Source organism: Fundulus heteroclitus, unplaced genomic scaffold (assembly GCF_011125445.2).
Source record: "Fundulus heteroclitus isolate FHET01 unplaced genomic scaffold, MU-UCD_Fhet_4.1 scaffold_132, whole genome shotgun sequence".
Classification (NCBI taxonomy): domain Eukaryota; kingdom Metazoa; phylum Chordata; class Actinopteri; order Cyprinodontiformes; family Fundulidae; genus Fundulus; species Fundulus heteroclitus.
In genome coordinates this window covers 220604-241260 of record NW_023396544.1, presented here as the reverse complement: position 1 = coordinate 241260, position 20657 = coordinate 220604, and the positions used below count along the sequence as shown (strand labels likewise).

General features: G+C 38.8%; 1 protein-coding gene across 1 annotated transcript; it reads right to left on the bottom strand.

Moving 5' to 3' along the window:
- Positions 1-7950: 7950 nt before the first annotated feature.
- LOC105923122 (proline-rich transmembrane protein 1-like) lies at positions 7951-19473 on the bottom strand. Its single transcript, XM_012859030.3, has 3 exons — positions 19260-19473; positions 12006-12281; positions 7951-8677 (listed from the first exon to the last, which is right to left on the bottom strand). The coding sequence occupies exons 1-3, from the start codon at positions 19392-19394 to the stop codon at positions 8534-8536; spliced, it is 555 nt and encodes a 184-aa protein (XP_012714484.3). The 5' UTR covers positions 19395-19473; the 3' UTR covers positions 7951-8533.
- Positions 19474-20657: the final 1184 nt, after the last annotated feature.

Sequence of the window (20657 nt, the reverse complement as noted above, 5' to 3'; positions counted from 1 at the left end):
GGTGAGGTGCATTAGCTGGCATAAAGACGGACATCCCTTCATTAACATCAGAGGAGTTCAACATTTTTGGAGGGTGCCTATCATTGCTGTCTCCATTTTATAAGATAAGATAAGATAAGATAAGATAAGATAGGGCTTTATTGATCTCACAGTGGAGAAATTTACTTGTCACACATCGGCTTAATAAACAAAAAGAAAGGTGCCAAAAGGAGGAAAGGTGCATAAGGTATATGTTATATACAGTGTGTCCACATATGTACAGTGTATCAAAAATAAACTAAAAAATAAAATAAAAAGTATAGGGGAAATAAAGCAGATATATAGGGTGACTTATGTACGCTCAGGTGACTTATATACAAATGGAATGACGTTTTACATTAAGTGGTACCAGGTAAGAGCAACAGTGAGGTAGTGATATATCTATACAGCTGAAGTCATTTTTTTATTAAACAGGATTATTTAACAGTGATATTGCACAGGTTATTGTACAGTGTCTTAAATAGAATTGCACAGTAGTTATTGCACATTAGTTATTACAGTTATTGTTACAGTTATAGTGCAGCATTGTATAATCTGATAGCAGCAGGAATGAATGACCTGCAATAGCGCTCCTTTTTACAGACAGGATGTCTAAGCATGTCACTAAAGGAGCTGCTCAGCTCCTCTACAGTCTGGTGCAGGGGGTGGAAGGTGTTGTCCATGATGGATGTGAGCTTGGACAACACCCTCCTTTCAGCTACTTCCTCCACAGAGTCCAGAGAGCAGCCCAGGACAGAAGTGGCCTTCCTCACCAGCTTGTTCAGCCTCTTTCTGTCCCGCTCTGTGCTGCCAGGAGCCCAGCAGACGACAGCGTAGAGGAGGGCTGAGGCCACCACAGAGTCATAGAAGGTCTTAAGCAGAGGCCGGCTCACTCCAAAGGACCTCAGCCTCCTCAGGAGGTGGAGGCGGCTCTGGCCCTTCTTATACAGAGCATCAGTGTTGTGAGTCCAGTCCAGTTTATTATTGACGTGAACACCCAGGTATTTGAAACTCTCCACAGCTTCTATGTCCTGCCCCTGGATGTTTACAGGTGAGTGAGGTGGGTGTCTTCTCCTGAAGTCGATCACCATCTCCTTGGTCTTACTGGTGTTTAAGCACAGATGGTTTTTCTCACACCAGTCCACAAAGTCCATGATGACCGACCGGTACTCCAGCTCGTTCCCCTCAGACACACAGCCCACAATGGCCGAGTCATCAGAGAACTTCTGAAGATGGCAGCTGTCCGTGTTGTAGGTGAAGTCCGAGGTGTGGAGGGTGAAAAAAATGACACCATTTTGACACCACTGTCGAGCTGTCTGCTGAGAAAAAAACGTTTCTGCCTCCAAAGTGGTTCCCCTCATGAAAACGTTGGTGCAAAGCCTTCGGGAGGAAATGACAAAGCCAGCACCAGCTGCTGCATTAAAAGTTGGAGACCAGCTCATCAGGCAACGGGAAAAGCTTAAGATTTAACAGTCCATGAGTATCCTATCCTTAGCTACCCTCCTGGACCCTAGATTCAAAGTAAAAAAAATAAAATAAATACAGACCAACAGTATGCTCACGAGTGATCACGAACATTATTCAACACACAATCATAACACAAAAACTCATTTTTTATAGGGACTTTTTAAAGAATTGCATCTTCTTTCTTGTGCTATTATACATCCTGTTGCATGTAAGCCAGAGGTTCTAATAAACAAAATATGATGTGCAGCATCAACTGGCAAGTGTCTAAGTAACATTTTTTTAAGGAATAAAGGTCACATAACTTGTACATTTATAGCCACAAGGTGGCCAAAGGTTCTCTTTCTTTAAGACCATCATGTCCTGTGAGCCACACATCAGTCTATCGCTCAAGGAGTCCTTGATTGGACAACAATCCATTACACTTTTCCTGACACAAAGCGGTCTAAAGGTCATTTAAATATAGTGTCTACAGGAATGGACGGAGAAGACTGGACATCTTGAACCAGTTTTGGTCAGTGTCTGTAGCAAGATGCTACAGATCTTTTATGTTGTGTAGTGTGTTATCTCTTCTTCCATTATCTGTTGGGGCAGCAAGGCAAGGCAAATTTATTTCTATAGCACATTTCAATACACAGACAATGCAAAGGGCTTTACATGATTAAAATATAGGAAAATAAAACAGAATAAAAGCAAGTTGAAATGAAATGTAGAAAAAAAAAAAACATGGGAGAATTGAAACTAAAAGTTTTTTTTATGCCCTCTAAGGCTCAGCTCAGAGGGCATATGTGATCTGTGATAAATAAAGACAGCACACGTTTTGAGTTGATGAGAACTTCACAACGAGAGGATTTATTCTTCCACAAAAATCAACATGAGTTCAGATTTATAGTAAACCATTACTCATCTATATGTCCATTTTGACCAGTTATGTGACCTTAGTTCAGCCCAGAAGCAAAATATCATGGCCACGGCTTCTTTAAGCTATTTTAGTTATTATATTCACAAATAAACCAAAATAAAATTGTGGATATTTCTCATGTATCGAATTGTTTAGTCTATAGTTACATGTTTTAACATTGTTAAAGAATCATTCAATTAAATACAGTATCTCTAACGCATTGTTTTAAAATAGTTCCAATTTTAACATGTACACATATTGACATCTTTATTACCATAACCCATGAATCACATCATGACTTACTAATACTTTTTAATGTTTAAATGGCACCTTTAATTAAATATCCTGGACTAAATGTCCTGCCATTTACTGTATTTCTATACTGGATTGCAATAGCGTTTATGTCAATCTCAGTGACAAAACACCATTAAATGTCATATTTAATAAAAATATTTCATAAATGTATATTTTAATACTCAAAAGGTTCCCAAACCCATAACTGGTTAAGATTAGCAGGTCCACCTTGTATTCCTATGCATTGCCGTTAGCTTTAGCAGGTTAGCTTCAACACTTATTTACTCAAAACAGGGATTTCATCCATTTGGGATGCAGCACAGTAAAGTTGTGCTGCATGTGGTAAAATACATTTTATCACATGCAGCTACATAATCAATAACATCTTGTATGTTGCAAAACCAAAAGTACTTTACGTGTTTACCAACCTGTGATAAAGAATAAAGACAGCACACGTATTGAGCTGATGAGAACTTTATTCTTCCTCGAGTGGTGCGCTATGGGGCCAAAATAGTAGTTGCAAATGTTAAAGCTTCTATTTTGGCCCCATAGTGCGCCTCTCTACTTTATCAGTTGTGTATTGTGCGCCCTCTGGTGGCAGGCATATAAATATTGGTTACTCATTTTGAGTTAGACGGTACCATATAAAAATGTATATATTTTATGTGAAGCAAATAATAAAATTAAATTGTGTGGGGTGCCTGTTTTTACATATTCCAAGCCTCTACACAACCATTATGTGCTCTGAACAGAGCTCTGAGGAAATCTCCCAGGCTTCCACTTCTCATGATATCACTGGAGGTAATTTGTTATTTTTTCATTTTGAGATCAATAATTTCTATTAGAACCCTTGCTAACATCATCTGTTGTTTTCTCTTACGTTGCAAACTGTGGCATTGTTTGGACATGAGAGCAATGGAGGCTAAATGTAACCACAGGTGCCAAGGTTGAAGTCCAGCGTTAGCTTTCCTAGCCCAGTATGAGCAGAATGGAAAATCCATTGTAGTAGGAGAGGCAACAACTACTGTACCCCAATTTACACAAACTTGCACTGGCACTTTTTTGCATGCCAGCAGTGCATTATGAATGGGTGTTTGCAAATGCCGGAGAAGTAGGCTAGTGTAAAAAAAAAAAAAAAAAAGATTAGATTAAAACCAAAAACTGTTGAAAAATTATTATTTCTGACTAAATTCTTACATTTTGCACATCACTGTCCAAGTTGCACAAACACATCCAATGCCCTTATTCAAGTTCCTCAAGCAATTTCCCTGTCTGTCTGCTTAACCTCATGCCATTTCACTAAAGTGACAGAAAAACATACACAGCCTGCCATATAATTGTGCTTCTCTTAGAAAAATACACACGGAACATGTTCAAAAATATTTTATTATACACGTGATAATCATAAACGCTGGAGATAGGCACCAGCAACCCCCGCGACCCCATGAGGGATTAAGCGGTTTGGAAAATGAATGGATGGGTGATAATCATAAAGAAATTATTAAAAAATGATTTCCCTTGATTTTACAAGGGCCAGATAAATTAGAAATACATCACCTATAAAGTTTGTTGAAGTGAAGAAAACACTTCCGCTCACAACTATTGAAATAATATAACATTAAAACTTCTCGCCATTTTTGAGGTGTGGCATCTCTAAATTTAACTCAACGCCCCTAAAAAAAAAACAATCATCATAATTTTTGTGAAGTAGCCATTTTGTCAAACCTAAGATGAACCATAGTAGTGTTTAAGGGATGATGGGTCAATAACTAAAATCAGAGCTTGGATCCTACTTCTGTTCGCTTATCTGAAATCAAACTACTCCCGTGCCAATATCCACTGCTTAAGATTTCCTTTTGGATATGTTAGAGACTATGAGATCACAGAGACCAGACTGCAATATCGGTTACCATGGAGATTACAGATAAACGGACTCTTGAGGCACAGAGTCTGACATACTTAGATTGGACACTATGACTGATCAGGGGAAAATGTGTCAGCAAGGACACGTCTGCATTATAGTATGAACTTCTCCACCAATGTGACGAACGGAACACTATCATGCTGTGCACGCCCTGAATGGGTTTACACAATGGGTCCTACTTAATGTCTGTGGGAGGAATGAATGGGGCTCTTTGGCACCTGTTGCGTTATTGTGTATGAGAGTCCAGAACTCAAGCTGTAAACATTCCTCTGCCTTTTAGATTAAATATAATAAAGTATAGTAACTGTTTTAAGAGTCTTTTTACTACTACAGCAGTCTACAATAGAAACACCACATTATTCAGAAAAAGAACCTGGGGTGACCGCAATAGGTCAATTTATGTAACAGATACGTTGGCTACAGTCTCGTGTTGTGCACCATCAGTCTGATGGCTGACATATTCTGTTCTCCCCCATGTAATTTGGCAAATAAAGAGCAAATGTCTCATATTTCACAAGGATATTTGTGTATGATGTGAAGAATGAATCCAAATGATAAGATGGTAATCCCTGTCCCACTGGACAACAAAACATGTCAGGGTCTGGGCTACATGGCTGAAATATTCTCTTCTCCTTTTATGTACCTAAAAACATTATTTTTTTGTCATGGTTTAGGTTTTTGTTTGTTTTGCTTTGGACTTTTCTGGACTTTTCTGGACTTTTCTTATCAGCCTGTCACCGCTCAGCCACCAGCCACTATCCAGCCATTCATTACAGTACGTTCTGGCAGGGATGAGTTGGCTGAAGCAGGTATATAAGCAGGTGAACAGGTGGGCAGAGTTGACAGTAATTACCGGCAGCAGGTGGAGCTGATGTGGGCTAATTGACTGGAGGCTAAGCTGATTGGATGGTGGCTGGTGGCTGAGAGGTGACAGGCTGATAAGAAAAGTCCAGAAAAGTCCAAAGCAAAACAAGCAAAAACCTAAATCATGACATCTTTCCTTTTTTAAAGAGAGGAAATATATTCTCATACTTCAAAGGAATCTGAATATTTAAAAACAGACATCAACAATAAAAAAAAAACAGCTAGATGTTTAATTTATCCAGTTGGATTAGAATTTGCATTTGACGAAAGTAAGCCTACTCTCTTCTTTTCAGGAAGCTGTATTTTTCGTGTACAGCAGAATGACCATCCATCTTTTCCATATCCATTCCATATTTTTCAAATAGACATATGTTGGAAAACGGACACAAGAAATTACTTACTTACTGACAGCTCAGTCCCGCTAGTTCAAAAATCCCATCTGTGCCCCTGCTCTGAAAAGAGACACATCCAACGAGGAACCTGCTGTACAAATGCCTGGGACATATTTTCAGATAAGGTAAGATCAGGGGTGGTGCTAGCCATTCGGGTGCCCTAAGCACAAATGGTTTGTGTCCCCCCCATGCACACACACCTGGAATTGAACATTAATACAGTATTTGCCAGTGCATTTCTTGTTATTTGCAAAATAACTTCTCAATAATGTCTTGAAAACAGTTGAGCCATAAGGCTTGAAGCTGGTGATGGGACATCTGAAGCCAGACTTCTTCTTCTTTTGTTTTATGGCAGTTGACAAACAACTTTTGGTGCATTACCACCACCAACTGAAATGGAGTGTGGATCAGGATTGACCTGATCTAATATCCTACTACTCAGTGGTGGTTCTAGACCAAATTTAGCAGGGGGGCCAGGGTGGGGCCAGTGTTTTTTCACAGGGGCACAGAACAAAAGATTGGGGGAAAAAAACTAAACAGGTCAACATTTCATTGTTTAATATATTAAGTAAGCCAAAGAGCCAATTGTGGCTCTGGAACTGCAGCTTGCAGACCCCTGATCTTTTCTCATGGGGAGCTTAAGGTGAAACAGCTACATTTTTTTAATTATTGTTATTTTTTTATATTTATTTGTTTTAAATTTTGTTATTTTATTATTGGGTAAAACCATAAATCATTTTGATCATAACTGATCAAAATGACCAGTCAGTCATGACTCTTTGTCAGCATTTATACTAAAGACATGATATTATAAATTTAATTTCATGTCTTTAGTACAGGGGTCACAACAGGGGCCAGGAACAGTTCTACAGGGGCACAGGCCCCTGTTGGCCCCTGTATAGAAACGGCCCTGCTACTACAATAAATAAAAAAATAAAAATAAATACCTAAATCCTTTTTTATCAAATTAGTCTTTTTAAGAAATTTCAATAATAAAGAATAACCCTCTGATTTGGTGTCCATGTCTAAAAAGATATTTTATGTTTAACTTTAATTTACTGTTTTGTAATCTATTTATCAATTCATTCCTCTAAATATCATATTTACTGCAAAATAATATAACATGCTCCATTGTTTCTTCTACAAAACAAAAATCACACTTTTCTGTATCATGGTTCCCCATTTTAAATAACGTGCTATTTAACTCTGTATGACCAAAACGTAATTTTGACATTACTGTTTCTTCCTTTCTGAACTTGATGTTTTCCTCATTAATCCTACTTTTCCTTGAATATATATATATCTCTATCTATCTATCTATCTATCTATCTATCTATCTATCTATCTATCTATCTATCTATCTATCTATCTATCTATCTATCTATCTATCTATATATATATATATGTGTGTGTGTGTGTATAGACAGACAGACAAACATATATAACAACGATACAGTATATAATGTCTATGTGGCAACAAATATAAGAGCTTGAAGACTCTCCCATCTCATTATGGTCTCAATATGGTTTTATTCCCAAGCAGGGAATAAATAAATAAATAAATCAAAATTAATAAATACAAATTATGCAACAAATAAATAAATGTAAGCAGTAATTAAATTATACAACGAGACGTAAATGTAAATATCTCATTAGCTTATTTATTTATTCCTCTTTTTACTCATCCCCTCATTTATTTATTTTTCCCATAGAATTTTCAACTTCATTAATTACTTCGTTTTTAAATGTATTTATTTCTGTCTGTGTTTTAATATTTTTGTCTGTTTTATTCTTGCTTTCTATATTTTTACCCCATTTATTTCTGCATCGTTATGCAAATGAGGGGGCGCTCTTAAGGGGAAAACCACTCCCTCTTGATTGGTTGGCATCACCCTTCTGTAGCCGCAGTCAGTGAGCTGAGGCATTAAACAACTTGATTGGAAAACATCGCTGTAATTCCAGACTTTATTATCCGTCGTGTAGACACTGTGACTGAACATGGGTTTCATTAAGACGCTCACAGGGTTGCAGATGTCGGCAGGTGTCGTGTCAACATGATCACAGGACAGGACAAGCAAACACATTAGCTGGAGATTTGTTTTTGCTTTATTATTGTTTCCCATGCATCCAAAACATGAAATGATTAAAACTGTGATTGCAATACATCACATTTCACAGACATATTAAAACTCATAGAATAAAAAATAAAGCATTTTCATTAACTTCACCTATTAAAAGCTATCAAGAGATCACACATTTTAAAAGTATGCCAGGAGCTTTTGGTAATAGTTTACACAGAACTAAACCGGTTATATCCGCACAAATTATTGAAAAGGCGTCTATTTCATGGAAAAAAACACGTTTACATTTCAACGAGTACAATATTCTTCATTAAAGTCTCAAAGGGTTTTTCATAGATGCCACTTTAGCTGAAATAATAAAGATAAAATGATAATGTTGTATAATATCGATTAACATGAAAAAAATAAGTCTGACTGTAGACACTGAAATTAGAAACACAGTCAGACAAACAGATTAAAGTAATAAATGGAATTATTTTAAGTGGTCAGATTCAAGCTTCTACCCAGATTTTGTGGACATATAGCCATATGTCTTCCTATTGTCTGGGTAATTGATGCACATTTAAAAAAATGTGAGACAAACATATATAAGAAGTTATGTAAGTGAAATTGCTACCATTATAATCATTATGAGATAAATTAAAAGCCCAAATCCCAGAGACACGTGGTTCAGAATCCGGGCCTGTTTGCTGCTCCGTTCTGCTGCCACGCTGTCACCACTGATGTTGGCGTTACGAGTCTGAAGGTCAGAGAAAACAAAACAGGGTCATATCTACTCTCTGGACTTTCTGGACTTGAGGACCTGAGCAGCTCTGGTAAAGAAGAGATGATCAGGGTATTTCTATGGCTCGGACTGTTTGGATTAAAGAAGGGTATTACTGTCTGGTGTCCTCATGGTTTACTGTTTACTTCATCTGTGTTCATCAGAACTTTGGTCTTTGATCTGGAATAAAATGAATCATATTTCCTGTACTACATTTTACCACATGTACATTAAGGTACTAGATTTGTTAGTGATATGCACACTGTTAATATAGTCTATGAAATATGTTTCAACCCTTTTGCTCTTATACCGTGTAATTAATAAAATCCAGCACAAAGAGTTTACTTAAGAAATCTCACAATTAGCAAATAGGACACCATCACCTGAAACTTGCTTGTTGTCTTCAGCCCTTTGCAGTTTCTTTTCCTTTTCTCCAAGATGTCTGACCTTGCTTGGATTTGACTGTACATGCATCTTAACCTGTCTCCTTTCTAACCTTTTGGGTCCTCAGTTGATATGCTATGTTAAAACGGGTCAATTAATAGACCTTGGCCAAAAACATGCTGGGGTTTAACATTAAATTGTTATAACAAAAAATAGAATTTTACCATCTTATTTTTACTCAATGCTAAACCTTCATGACTGTTTGTATTTATGCATTTCATGTCTAAACTAAAACAATGAAAATGTTTTTATTCACACTAACTTGTCCAGATATAAGTTCACTTTGGGCAGCCACAAATGTCGTGCTCATTGATTGGTGATTATCTAAACACTAGAAAATCTAACAATTGAGTGGGCTTCAGCAATCGAGCTACAATCAACTTTTGACTATTTTGTAGATGTAAACCCCAGCATGTTAATCAGGCGATACATATTTATTGGTTATACAGCACATTAGAGCAGTGATACACGATCTCAAAGAGGAATTCAACGCCCCCGAGCAAGTTTACAACTTCCAGTAATTTTACAACGCACACCACAATAAATGTGTGAGCAGGCTTTTTTATTTCACCAAGATTAAACCGTTGAGAAGATAAAAAGGTGGCAGCTCAGCGCCAAATGGATGTTATATAGCTTAGAGTCAGAAGTTCAATGCCAGCATGGCTTTAAAAAAAATCTAAATGCTTGATTGACCAACCAAGAAAATTGAAAAGCTGTTAAATGTAAATACCAGTAAATCGGCCATTTTTGCAGAAACTAATTTAAATTATGCAAACTGACGAGTCTATAGTCATCCATTTATTTTTGTGAAGCACCCTGTGAATTGTTGAGGAACGTATTTTTCATCAAGAGCTATAAGGTGTCACACAAATAAGGTCAACCGCATTCATTGTTGAATTCACACACCCATTGCCACAGAGTACTGTAGCAGGCCAGCAGTGCATCATAAACTGTGTAAAGAAGGGCTGGTCAAGGATCCGTCGTCACTATCTGTGTTGAGTGTTTTATTTTGCAGCCAGTTGCTCACACACGGCGTAGAGATGAACAATAAAAAAGACCAAGCCCAGTATCAGAAGAGGTCTATTTGATGAGGCCAATGAAAAACATCACAGGACTTTTATACTTTTATAATGTGGTTCCAAGGTTTGTCATGTTTCCTCTTTATGTGTCCAGATACAGTTTCACTCAGAAGTTTGCAACATCGGTATAAGAAGAGAACAGCGAGGTTTTGACCTCGCTGTTTCCTGAGTGTTTCCTAAATATTAGAACTCTCTTCTAAATATTTCCTAAATATTAGAACCCTTTTGTGTGATACTGCAGGTAATATAGTATCAAGATAAACAATGAAGAACAATAACAAACTTTACAAAAAATTTTTAAAGATGTTTTTGGCTTATATTTACATCTGACTGATCACACAAAGTTTCTCGCTTGAGTTGAGAAAACAGATTTTGAAACATTCGTTCAGCGCTAAAAGCAAAACCATATATTCTTCAATGCCCCTACCTGCCTCCCCTCACCACCTTTCCTAACCTCACATAAAGGCACTGTTTGGAAGAAGGCCCTGCTGAGACTGTACTTTTTGTGGAAACTCAAGAATCAAGAAGCTTTGTTGTCATTATGTGTTACCATAATGACATTTTGAGGAGGCAGACACCAGCTCAGAATGCACATAATTACCCATAACACGTATACACAGAAATACATGATCTTTCCATTTGTTTTATTTTTATTGTTTTTAAACTGTTGATTGTACTGGCCAACAGCAACACTCCCTAAGGGGCTTGATGGTGCATATAGTCCTTAACGCATAATGGACTCATTTTCAAGTCAGATGGCAGGCAGTTTAAACAGATTCTTCCAGATCAGCGCCCTCTTTAAACACTTCCTAGTCTGTGTGTTCAAAGCAGTCCTGTAAAGCTGAGCAGGCCTCTTCAGTCCAAACCTTGATGGTTCCGTATATGGGTCTGGTTCTGAAGATCAGTGGTTTGTATGCAGGGATCAGGTCCACCGAGATGTGATCTGACGATCTAAAGCGAGGAGCTGCTTCAGCCTCATACGCTCCTGGGATGTTACAGTAGACCTGATCTAATATGCTATTGTCTCTGGTCGGAAACTTAATGAATCTGTGGAATTATGAGAGCACAGCTTTTAATTCAACATGATTAAAGTCTCTAGCTACGATCACAGCTCTGGACTGCTGTTCATTCGGCTGCCGATGAAACAATAGTTCCTCCAGGGTTGAGTTTTGGCCGAAGGTATGTCGCAATAATAATCACAGAGCGGAACTCTCTAACTAGTTTAAATGGTCTGCACTTAACTGCCAGATAGTCCAGGTTGGGGAAGCAACGATTGCATTTGCAGCTGTGCACCAAGAGTTGTGGATGTACATTACTAGGCCTCCGCCTCTGCTCCTCTCTGCTGCTTCAGTTCGCTCAGCTCTAAATAAAGACCGGCCTGCTAGCTCAACTGCGGCGTCAGGAATTTTCCTGCCCAGCCGCATCTCCGCGAAGATCGCCACATAGATGTCCATCTTACGTGAGACGATCCTCAAGACTGCTGTGTTCTGTTTGTTCATTACAAAACAGGTTCAGGTTCGGACTGCAACGGACAATTAAGTCCTCAGAGAAGATCATCAGGGCACATTGCCCTAGATCCAGGAAATGTAAAGGTCTAGGACAAGGAAAATGGTTGCTAACATCTCTACAGGCCCCACACATCCTGGACACAAACTATTCAGACTTTTTCCTGCAGGTCAGTGCTAAATGAGCGCTATTTACAAAAACAAAAAACAGCTGCCACAGAGATGGCTTCTTCCACCAGGAAGAATGTAGAGCTAATACATGTTAAATATACTTACTGAGATGGAGTTGACAAGGGCAGCTATTCCCAATGGCAGGCAGCAACAGAGCAAGGTGAAGATGGAGTAGCCCAAGTAGTCGTTAACAGGGCCTGCTTGACGATTATACGCTGGTGGCTGCACAGTGAGAACACCTGGCTGTACTGGTCTTTCCAGGTTCACGGAGTAAGGTTGCTGGTTGAGATGCTGGTTGGGCTGCTGAAAGGGCTGGCCATAAGGCTGCCTGTAAGGCTGCTGGTCAAACCTTGAGCCAGATGTTTGGGGAAATCCATAGCCCTGAAAAAAAGAGGACATAAAATACACCTTAAATTCAAATAGTGGATTGAAGGACCGGAGTGTAGACAATTAGGATCATGATAAAGTCTGAGGTGAGGCAAAAACAATTTTTTGATGAGGCTAGAGTGACCAGATGTCCTGATTTGTGTTGGACTGTGACACATTTTTCAGTCTTGCCCCGGTGTCCCACAAACTGGAAACAATGCCCCGCATTTAACTGGGTCAGATTCGGAAAAGTCAAAAATGTATTGGAAATAAAGAAGGCAGAGCTGCAGTTATCGTCAGTAAGAGCTGCATCAGCTGTTCATTAATATATGCAGCAGTGTCTCACCTCATGAGCACCTGCGAGGCAGGATGCTCGTAAAAGAGAAACGAAAAATGATATGGATGCATACACAACACTATGTCAAAGTAAAGAAAATGCTGCTACAATGACTGGGGAATGGTTTCTAACCGGGAGAGGCCAGAGAAAGGGGATTCTCTGAGAGCTTTTTGTGAAGTTTACCAAAGTTATTTTTCACACGGAGAAGAGCGCAATGTAAAGCTACACGGTAGAAACGAGTTGCACAAGAAAAACACAAGATAAAAACAGCTTCCTGTCGAACTCTGGACTCGTTTTTAATCAAAGCCAAAAATACCTTCCAAACAGCTGTGGTGAAAAAGGTGTATTCCAATAATTCATTGAACCCAATCAGTCAGGAGAACCCTGCTGTACTGCTGCTGGAGCAGAACAGTCGCTGTTAGTCTTCTAAAGGAAGTGAAGGTTGAGGCTGAGTGATAAGGAAAAATCAGAGACCATACCTATTTATGCATATGGCGGTGATCACTTTTAGGCCGTGGGCCAGAATCTGTACGGTGACTTTTCGTATGAACTGTCAGGGGGCAACTTTCTTGCACCGGGATAAGTTGCTACACATAGCAGTGATCTCAAAACACCAATGTTCCCACGTTTTCACTTGCACATTAAGAAGTTATAGCCGATAAAAAATCTAAACTGTGGCGCTCCAGTCCAATAAGTCACGTGATTCGATTTTTGCTGCTCAGCCAATCCGATCGCTGTATTGTCAGCTGAGCGAGTTTACCACGTCATCATGGCTGCGCCCGTAAGATGGTTGTTTCTGTTGTGTCTGTTTCCAGACGAAGAAAGCCCAATAATAGCATTTTGTGGCGCCACCTGGCAGAGATCTTGATGGCAAGAAAAAAATAAATAGCCCAGACCATCCATCCATTCATCCATCCATCCATCCATTCATCCATCCATCCATCCATCCATCCATTTTCTAACACGCTTATCCCTGCGTTCGCGAGGTGCCGGTCCCTATCTCCAGCTGTCAATGGGCGAGAGGCGTTGTATAAACTGGACAGGTCACCAGTCCATCGCAGGGCAGAAATAGTCCAGACTTTTGCCCAATTTACTGTGATATCACCAAGACCTGCTGCGCTAGGATAGCACAGGTGTCGTTGTGCCAAACGACTTATCCCCGCCAGAATTTGTATTCCCTGCACCAAGAGCGCATTCAGCTGGAAGAATGAATCTAGTCAACTCCGCCTCATTTCCAACCTATTAGGCGTGGAAATGAGGATGTTTTACTTTTCTTAACGAAATATAGCAATGGTGTCGTTACATTATCGTTCATCCATCCATCCAGTATAATACGTTATGAGAAAGAAAACGGTCATTTCCAGATGTGTCACGAAAATATTAGCTTTATGTTATTAGATTGTCGAATGTCTGTCTGCTGAAACCAAAATCCACCTTCCTAAGTCCATCACAGCTGTCTGCTGGTTCTCTTTTTTTCTTTTTTGGTAGCTAAACCCGCATGAATAGATTATATAAAGCGGATTTCACGTGTGATCAAATGAACACTGAATAAAGGCACAGCCAAAATTATCAGATTTAATAAGATTTTAATTCAACCAAGAACCTTATCGAGATATTAACCGTATTAAGAAAACGAGATATGTCTCTTTTAAAAATAGAACAACGTATTAGGAGTTTAAAAAAAATAAATTTCATTTTACTAGAATGTGATGTTTAAAATATTTAGACTTCACAAAGCTGGAGGTTAAAACTTTTATTGATTTCAAAAATACAATACAAAATTCTACAAATTCCGAAGGGGATAACTCGTTTGGCACAACGAGTTTATACAACGCGTCTCACCCATTGACAGCTGGAGCTCGGCACCAGCACCTCGCAAACCCAGCGGGGATAAGCCTGTTAGAAAATGGATGGATGGATGGATGGATGGACAGATGGTCTGGGCTATTTATTTTTTTCTTGCCATCAAGATCTCTGCCAGCTGGCGCCAGAAAATGCTATTATTGGGCTTTCTTCATCTGGAAACAAATGCATACAAACATCTTACGAGCGCAGCCATGATGAACTGATGAACGCGCACAGCTGACAATACAGCGATCTGATTGGCTGAGCAGCAAAAATCGAATCACGTGACCTCTTGGACCGGAGCGCCACAGTTTAGATTTTTTATCGGCTATAACTTATTAATGTGCAAGCGAAAACGTGGGAACATTGGTGTTTTGAGATCACTGCTATGTGTAGCAACTTATCCTGGTGGAAGAAAGTTGCCCCCTGACAGTTCATACGAAACTTCTTAAGGAAGCGTCCTACAGATTCTGGCCCACGGCCTATTTAGGCCGCTACGTACTCCACGAGAAACAAAACATTTGTTCTCGCTCCCGCAGAGAATGCCGTCATTTTGTTCTCTCAGCCCTGTCTTTGAGGATCTCCCTGCATGTTCTCGACACGACTTCTGCACAGAACTTTTCTCTCAAGGGGTCTGACTGCTGTACTGTGATTGGACAGGATGTAGATGGCAGTGTTTAGGTTAGAGAAGCGGAAAAATGTCTCACACATTTTTGCAGTCCAGCTCTGGTGATTTAAGCGGTCAAACATACCAATTCCATTCGCTTGCGGCGTTTACTCTATAAATTATCCAAGCGGGGTAATCCCACCCTGTAGCACCACACGTTGTTCGCAGTCTTTACAAATAGCGGCAGAGCGCACCGTGATCTGTTATGTGTCTGCTTCTCTAATTTCAGTTCTCATCAAACTTTTTTTGTGTTCTTCCCCCCCAACTATAAGAAAAAATCTCTTTGTTCTCATGCATGAAGTATGTAAGAAGCTTTAATGTCCTCCATAGGAAAAGACCTGCTGATTAAAACAATCCCCCTGCCCAGTGCCCACATTGTTGTTTAGGCAGGGAATGGTTGAATTTCTAGGTTAAGCAAATATCCAGTTTTTTTTGGGATTTCTATATTTTAGTTGATACATTGATGTGCAAAGTCATTTCCCATGTGTAGCCGCTTGATAAATAGAAGCTTTATCTGTATAGTTCAATAATTGTACAAACAGGGTTATATTGCTCTGGACGGTCCAAAGTCTAGTCTCTCTTCTGGATTAATACTTTAATCAAATCAGTTTATTGATACATGGAAAATTTACAATACTTGTCATGTCAAGGCACTTCACAAAGTTAATTCAATCAAATCATACAGACAGATTGGTTAAAAAAGTTTCCTTTCTGAGGAAACCAGCAGATTGCATCGAGTCAACGACTAGTGGAGTTCATTGCTCTTGGAGGAGCGTGTAGGCACAGTGAGTAGTCATTTGCATTGTGTCGTTGACTTTGCAGCTATTCCCTCATGCTGAGCATGCATGTGGCTACAGAGAGGAAAACTCCCCTTTTAACAAGAAGAAACCTAGAGCAGAATCAGGGTCACTGTGAACGGTCATCTGCCATGACCAACAGGGGGTTTGAGCGGACAGAGCACACACATCAAAGGAACACAGAAACACTGATCCAGGAGTACTTTCTATGTGAGAGACAACTAAAAGGCAGGTTATTATAATAGTTCCTAAAGTGGCTTCATCTAGGAAAGAAACAGAGCCAAGTGTAGAAGTGTAGTAGGTACACCTGGTCTGGTGTTCTGTTAGCTGTGACATCATCCAGAGAAGACAGATTGCCCGCTATTACCATCTAATGTAGAACAGATTACTGGATCAATGTGTGCTTCTGTGCTTTTTCTGTCTGTCTTGTTGTGTCTCTGCTCTGTCCTCTCTAACCCCCAGTCGGTCGAGGCAGATGACCGTTCACACTGAGCCTGGTTCTGCTGGAGGTTTTCTTCCCTGTTAAAGGGGAGTTTTTCTTTCCACTGTCGCTTCATGCTTGCTCAGTATGAGGGATTGCTGCAAAGCCATGGACAATGCAGACAACTCTACCTGTGGCTCTACGCTTCTTCAGGAGGAGTGAATGCTGCTTGTCGGGACTTGATGCAATCTGCTGGGTTCCCTTATATAGGAAATGTTTTGACCAATCTGTATAATCTGACCCAATCTGTATAATATGATTGAATTTGACATTGGAAAGTGCCTTGACATGATATATAAATACAATTGAATTGAATAGAACATTAAATGCAGCACACACAGTAAGTCACCGTAAAAGCCCAACCAATGGCTATTGTATGTGGATGAGTGAGACAGAGTTGGTCACTGTGAGACAGGACCCAGTATTTAATCTAAAGGAAAACATGAGGTTTCCAGCAACAGCGACCTAGCCAAGAACGATTTAACAGTGAGCCAATAAAGGGAAACTTGAAATAGGAGAAGTGTGTCCTCTTTTTTTAATTTTCATCAGAACTATTACGGCAGCGTTTTGAATGAGCTGAAGGCTTTTAACTGCATTCTGTGGACTTCCTGTTTGTAATGAATTCATTACAAACAGGAAGTTCACAGAATGCACACTTCTCCTATTTCAAGTTTTATTTTTATTAATTACATTTTTTTACAGAGGGCAATTTAATGTTATCCAGATGATGTGATCAACTGAGCAGTTTCTTTTTCAAAGACAGTGGTCAGATGACGATAAATTCTGTCTTGTCTAAATTTAAAAATAGAAAACTTCGTCCTCCAGGTCTGTATGTCTTCGAGACAAGCCTGGAGTATATTAGATTCATCTGGTTTTATGGGCAAATATAGTATAACAGTGGGAATTTATCCCATGCTGCTTGATAATTCTAACTAGTGTAAGAATATATATATATATATATATATATATATATATATATATATATATATATATATATATATATATATATATAGATAGATAGATAGATAGATAGATAGATAGATAGATAGATAGATAGATAGATAGAGTAAAGATAATTGGCCTGAGCAATGACTCCTGTGGTACCAAAAGTAACCCTGGAGTCACTAAGTTGAAGTTTATTTTTTACATGAGTTGTGATCAGTTGTATCAAATGCAACACGGATGTCTAACAGGACAAGTACAGACACAAGTCCATTATCTGAGGCCATGACCAAATCTTTAGTGACTTTCACCAGAGCTGTTAGCGCTATGAGTAACTCTGAAGCTTGACTCAAACTCTCCTTACAGTTCGTTACATTGTAAATCCTGACATTGTTGATAAGCATATTTCTCAATAATTTTAGATAAGAAAGGAAGATTAGATATAGGCCTGTAATTTATTAGTTTCAGAGGTATCTTAAGTTTAATTACAGCTACCTTAAAAGCCTGCAGTACATACTCATGTACTAGGGAAAGATTGATCATATCTGAATTGGGAATGGATATCAAAGGGAACAATTCCTTAAAGAATTTGGTTGGGATTGGGTCTAACATACAAGTATTTAGATGAAGTCAATCATTTTGATAAGTCAGAAAGTTCAGCAGGATCAAAATAGCCCAAACACAGATCAGGTTCTACTTTTGCATTTACCTCCAATGCAGCCTCACATACTCAGGATGAATTAATCACATTAGCAAGACTGCCAATTGTTTTATTTTAATAATAATTAATCACTTATTACAAAAAATTGAATCATGACTGCTGTAATGCTGAGGAGCTAGATGGATAAACTGAGCAACTGTAATAAATATAAATCTAGGATTATTCTTACTGTCCTCTATTAAAGATGAAAAATATACTGATCTAGCTTTGCGAAGATTCCTTTCATACAACAATAGACTAGTTTTCCAGATTGCTTAGTGCTCATCTCAACGTGTAGAGCACCATTTAATCTCCAATTTGATAGTGTTGTCTTTAAGGAGCGCTGCTCTGTATTAAACAAGGGAGTCAGCCTCCTATTAAAGGTGCCTAGTCACGTACTATGACTTTACCATTTTCTACACTCACTCTGATTGCAAACAGGTTTTCTGATTAAATTGTCATGCCCATTTGGCTTGTTAGATTTAATTTCTATATATATGTTTTTTTTTTAATACTTTTTTGCTCTATTTGTTAGTACAAACAATATGCCTTTATGTATATTTACCAAAACTAAGCCACATGACCGAAGATACAATACTGTGCATGGGCACAATGAGTAATCAAATAGATGCAAAGGAGAAGAGGCAATCGACAACGCCGAGAGCAGGTGAAAAAAAGAGGAAAAGTCAAAGAAGTGTGAAAAAAAAAACGGCAAAAATAGTTGATGCCAAGAAGGATGAGACATAAGTAGTGTTTAGTAGTAGAGCAAAAATTCTTTTCAGCGTCAAAAAGGACTAAGTATACACTATAAGAATGAATGCTTGGCATATATTGTTTTATTTGAAGATAAATACATGTTTTTTTTGTGTTTTTAATAATCATTGTATGCAGGCCCCTTTAATAACTACCTTATTTGTCAGTGGTGCTATGTTCTAATGCAAAGCACAATGGGCAAGTAACACTGTCACACCAATTAGTGAAAGGGAGGGGTCAGATAAGATCTGCATTCTCCACTAAACCTAATTCATATGAATTTACCTGCACAAAACGACTTATTACAGTAACTTGTGAAATATAAGAAAACTGAAAAGTCGTTCACTGAGATTGTCTAATTTCATATTTCTCCTTCTTACCTTTGTCTCAGATCACTTCACCTACATCATGGGGAGGGAAAATGGCTACAATTATCATTCTCAGGTATATTTGTTGGATGCTGGTAGTTACCTGTGGCTGTGCTGAGTTTGCTGAGCCCGGGTAGGAGCTGTCCTGGTAAGCTGGAGGAGAACGAGACTGGAACATGTAGGGATTCTCACGGTTCCATGTCATTGAAGGAGCTGTCGCTGGCTTGTTGCCATCCATGTTGCAGCTGTGGAGCGTTTATCGACTTGTTCCCTGCTAGTTTTTTACAGCTGCGCTGCTAGGCAGTATGTGCTGGAGAGTGGCATGAGGAATTATCTTTATCTTTATGTTCATGACGGTGTAATGTAATAGACAGGCTTCCTGTCATGACTTTCAGACCTAAAGCACAACAGGATAATTTAGCCTTTATTATAGTATCTACCCATGCAGAAAAATTGTGCCATTTACTTTTGCCCCAATCAAAATAAAAAGGTAGATGAGAATTAATTTAAATGTACGTTTTTTAGTAAAGTTTTTTTTTTCTTCACAAAAGAGGCTGAATTTTCAGAACCCCAGTGGTGATTTTGTCATTTCTTACACACTTCAAGCCTACAAAAGCAAATAGTGTTCACTGCTTTCACTACTCAACTTAATCATATAAAAAAAAAAGTATTAAGAAATGTTGAACTTGATGGAGGATACACACTGAAAATATGTGTGTTGTGTGCTAATTCTTGGAGCCATATCATCAATGAACATTGCTCCTGAACATTTACTGTCAGATACTTGTTCCATTTATGAAACATAAACAAATATTTCTAAAAAGAAAAATATCTGTAGGTATTCTGTTTTGTTTCCCGTTTGTTTCCCGTATTTTGGGCTGCTTGTTAATCTTATTAACTTCTTTCCCTAACAGTACATACCTTTGTGTTCTGTTGACTGTGTATTTTGGTTTAGACAAATAGAATAGAAGCGAATAAAAAAAAACGTTCTTGTCCCACAGTAGGAAAATTCAATTGTATCGGCAGCAAGTAAGGGAAATATTTACACTAGAAGAAAAACATGAAAAAAATAATGGTATACTCATTTGTACAATAGTAATAGTAATATCATCTTTATTGTCATTGAAACATACATTACAACGAAATTTGTTTTCTGCTTTTAACCCATACCCGTTGGGGAGCAGTGGGCTGCCACTGTGGGGGGGCCCGGGGAGCAGACGGGGATTGAGGGTCTTGCTCAGGGACCCAGGGTGCAGGCAGTGGGGGTCGAACCGGGTACTTGCATCCTTCTCTGAGTGCAAGCGCACTCCTCTAACCACTCGGCCAGCACTGCCCCAAATAGAAATGTACAAAAATTAAATCCCTTGATAACTGCAGTTGTACAATAGAAATGTACAGCTGAGTATGATGAACAGAAGGTGTACGAAATATGCAAGTATAATTGCGCATAAAAACAGCAACAACAAAATCATTATCCCTCCCCCAAAGAAAAAGAATTGCC

What these genes read in the sequence shown, in the direction of transcription:
- LOC105923122 (XM_012859030.3), bottom strand. Translation starts at nt 19,394, where the DNA reads ATGGATGGCAACAAGCCAGCGACAGCTCCTTCAATGACATGGAACCGT. An exon ending in CAAACTCAGCACAGCCACAG is followed by an intron (nt 12,282 to 19,259) that starts GTAACTACCAGC and finishes TCTTTTTTTCAG; the next exon opens with GGCTATGGATTTCCCCAAAC. An exon ending in CCCTTGTCAACTCCATCTCA is followed by an intron (nt 8,678 to 12,005) that starts GTAAGTATATTT and finishes TCTGACCTTCAG; the next exon opens with ACTCGTAACGCCAACATCAG.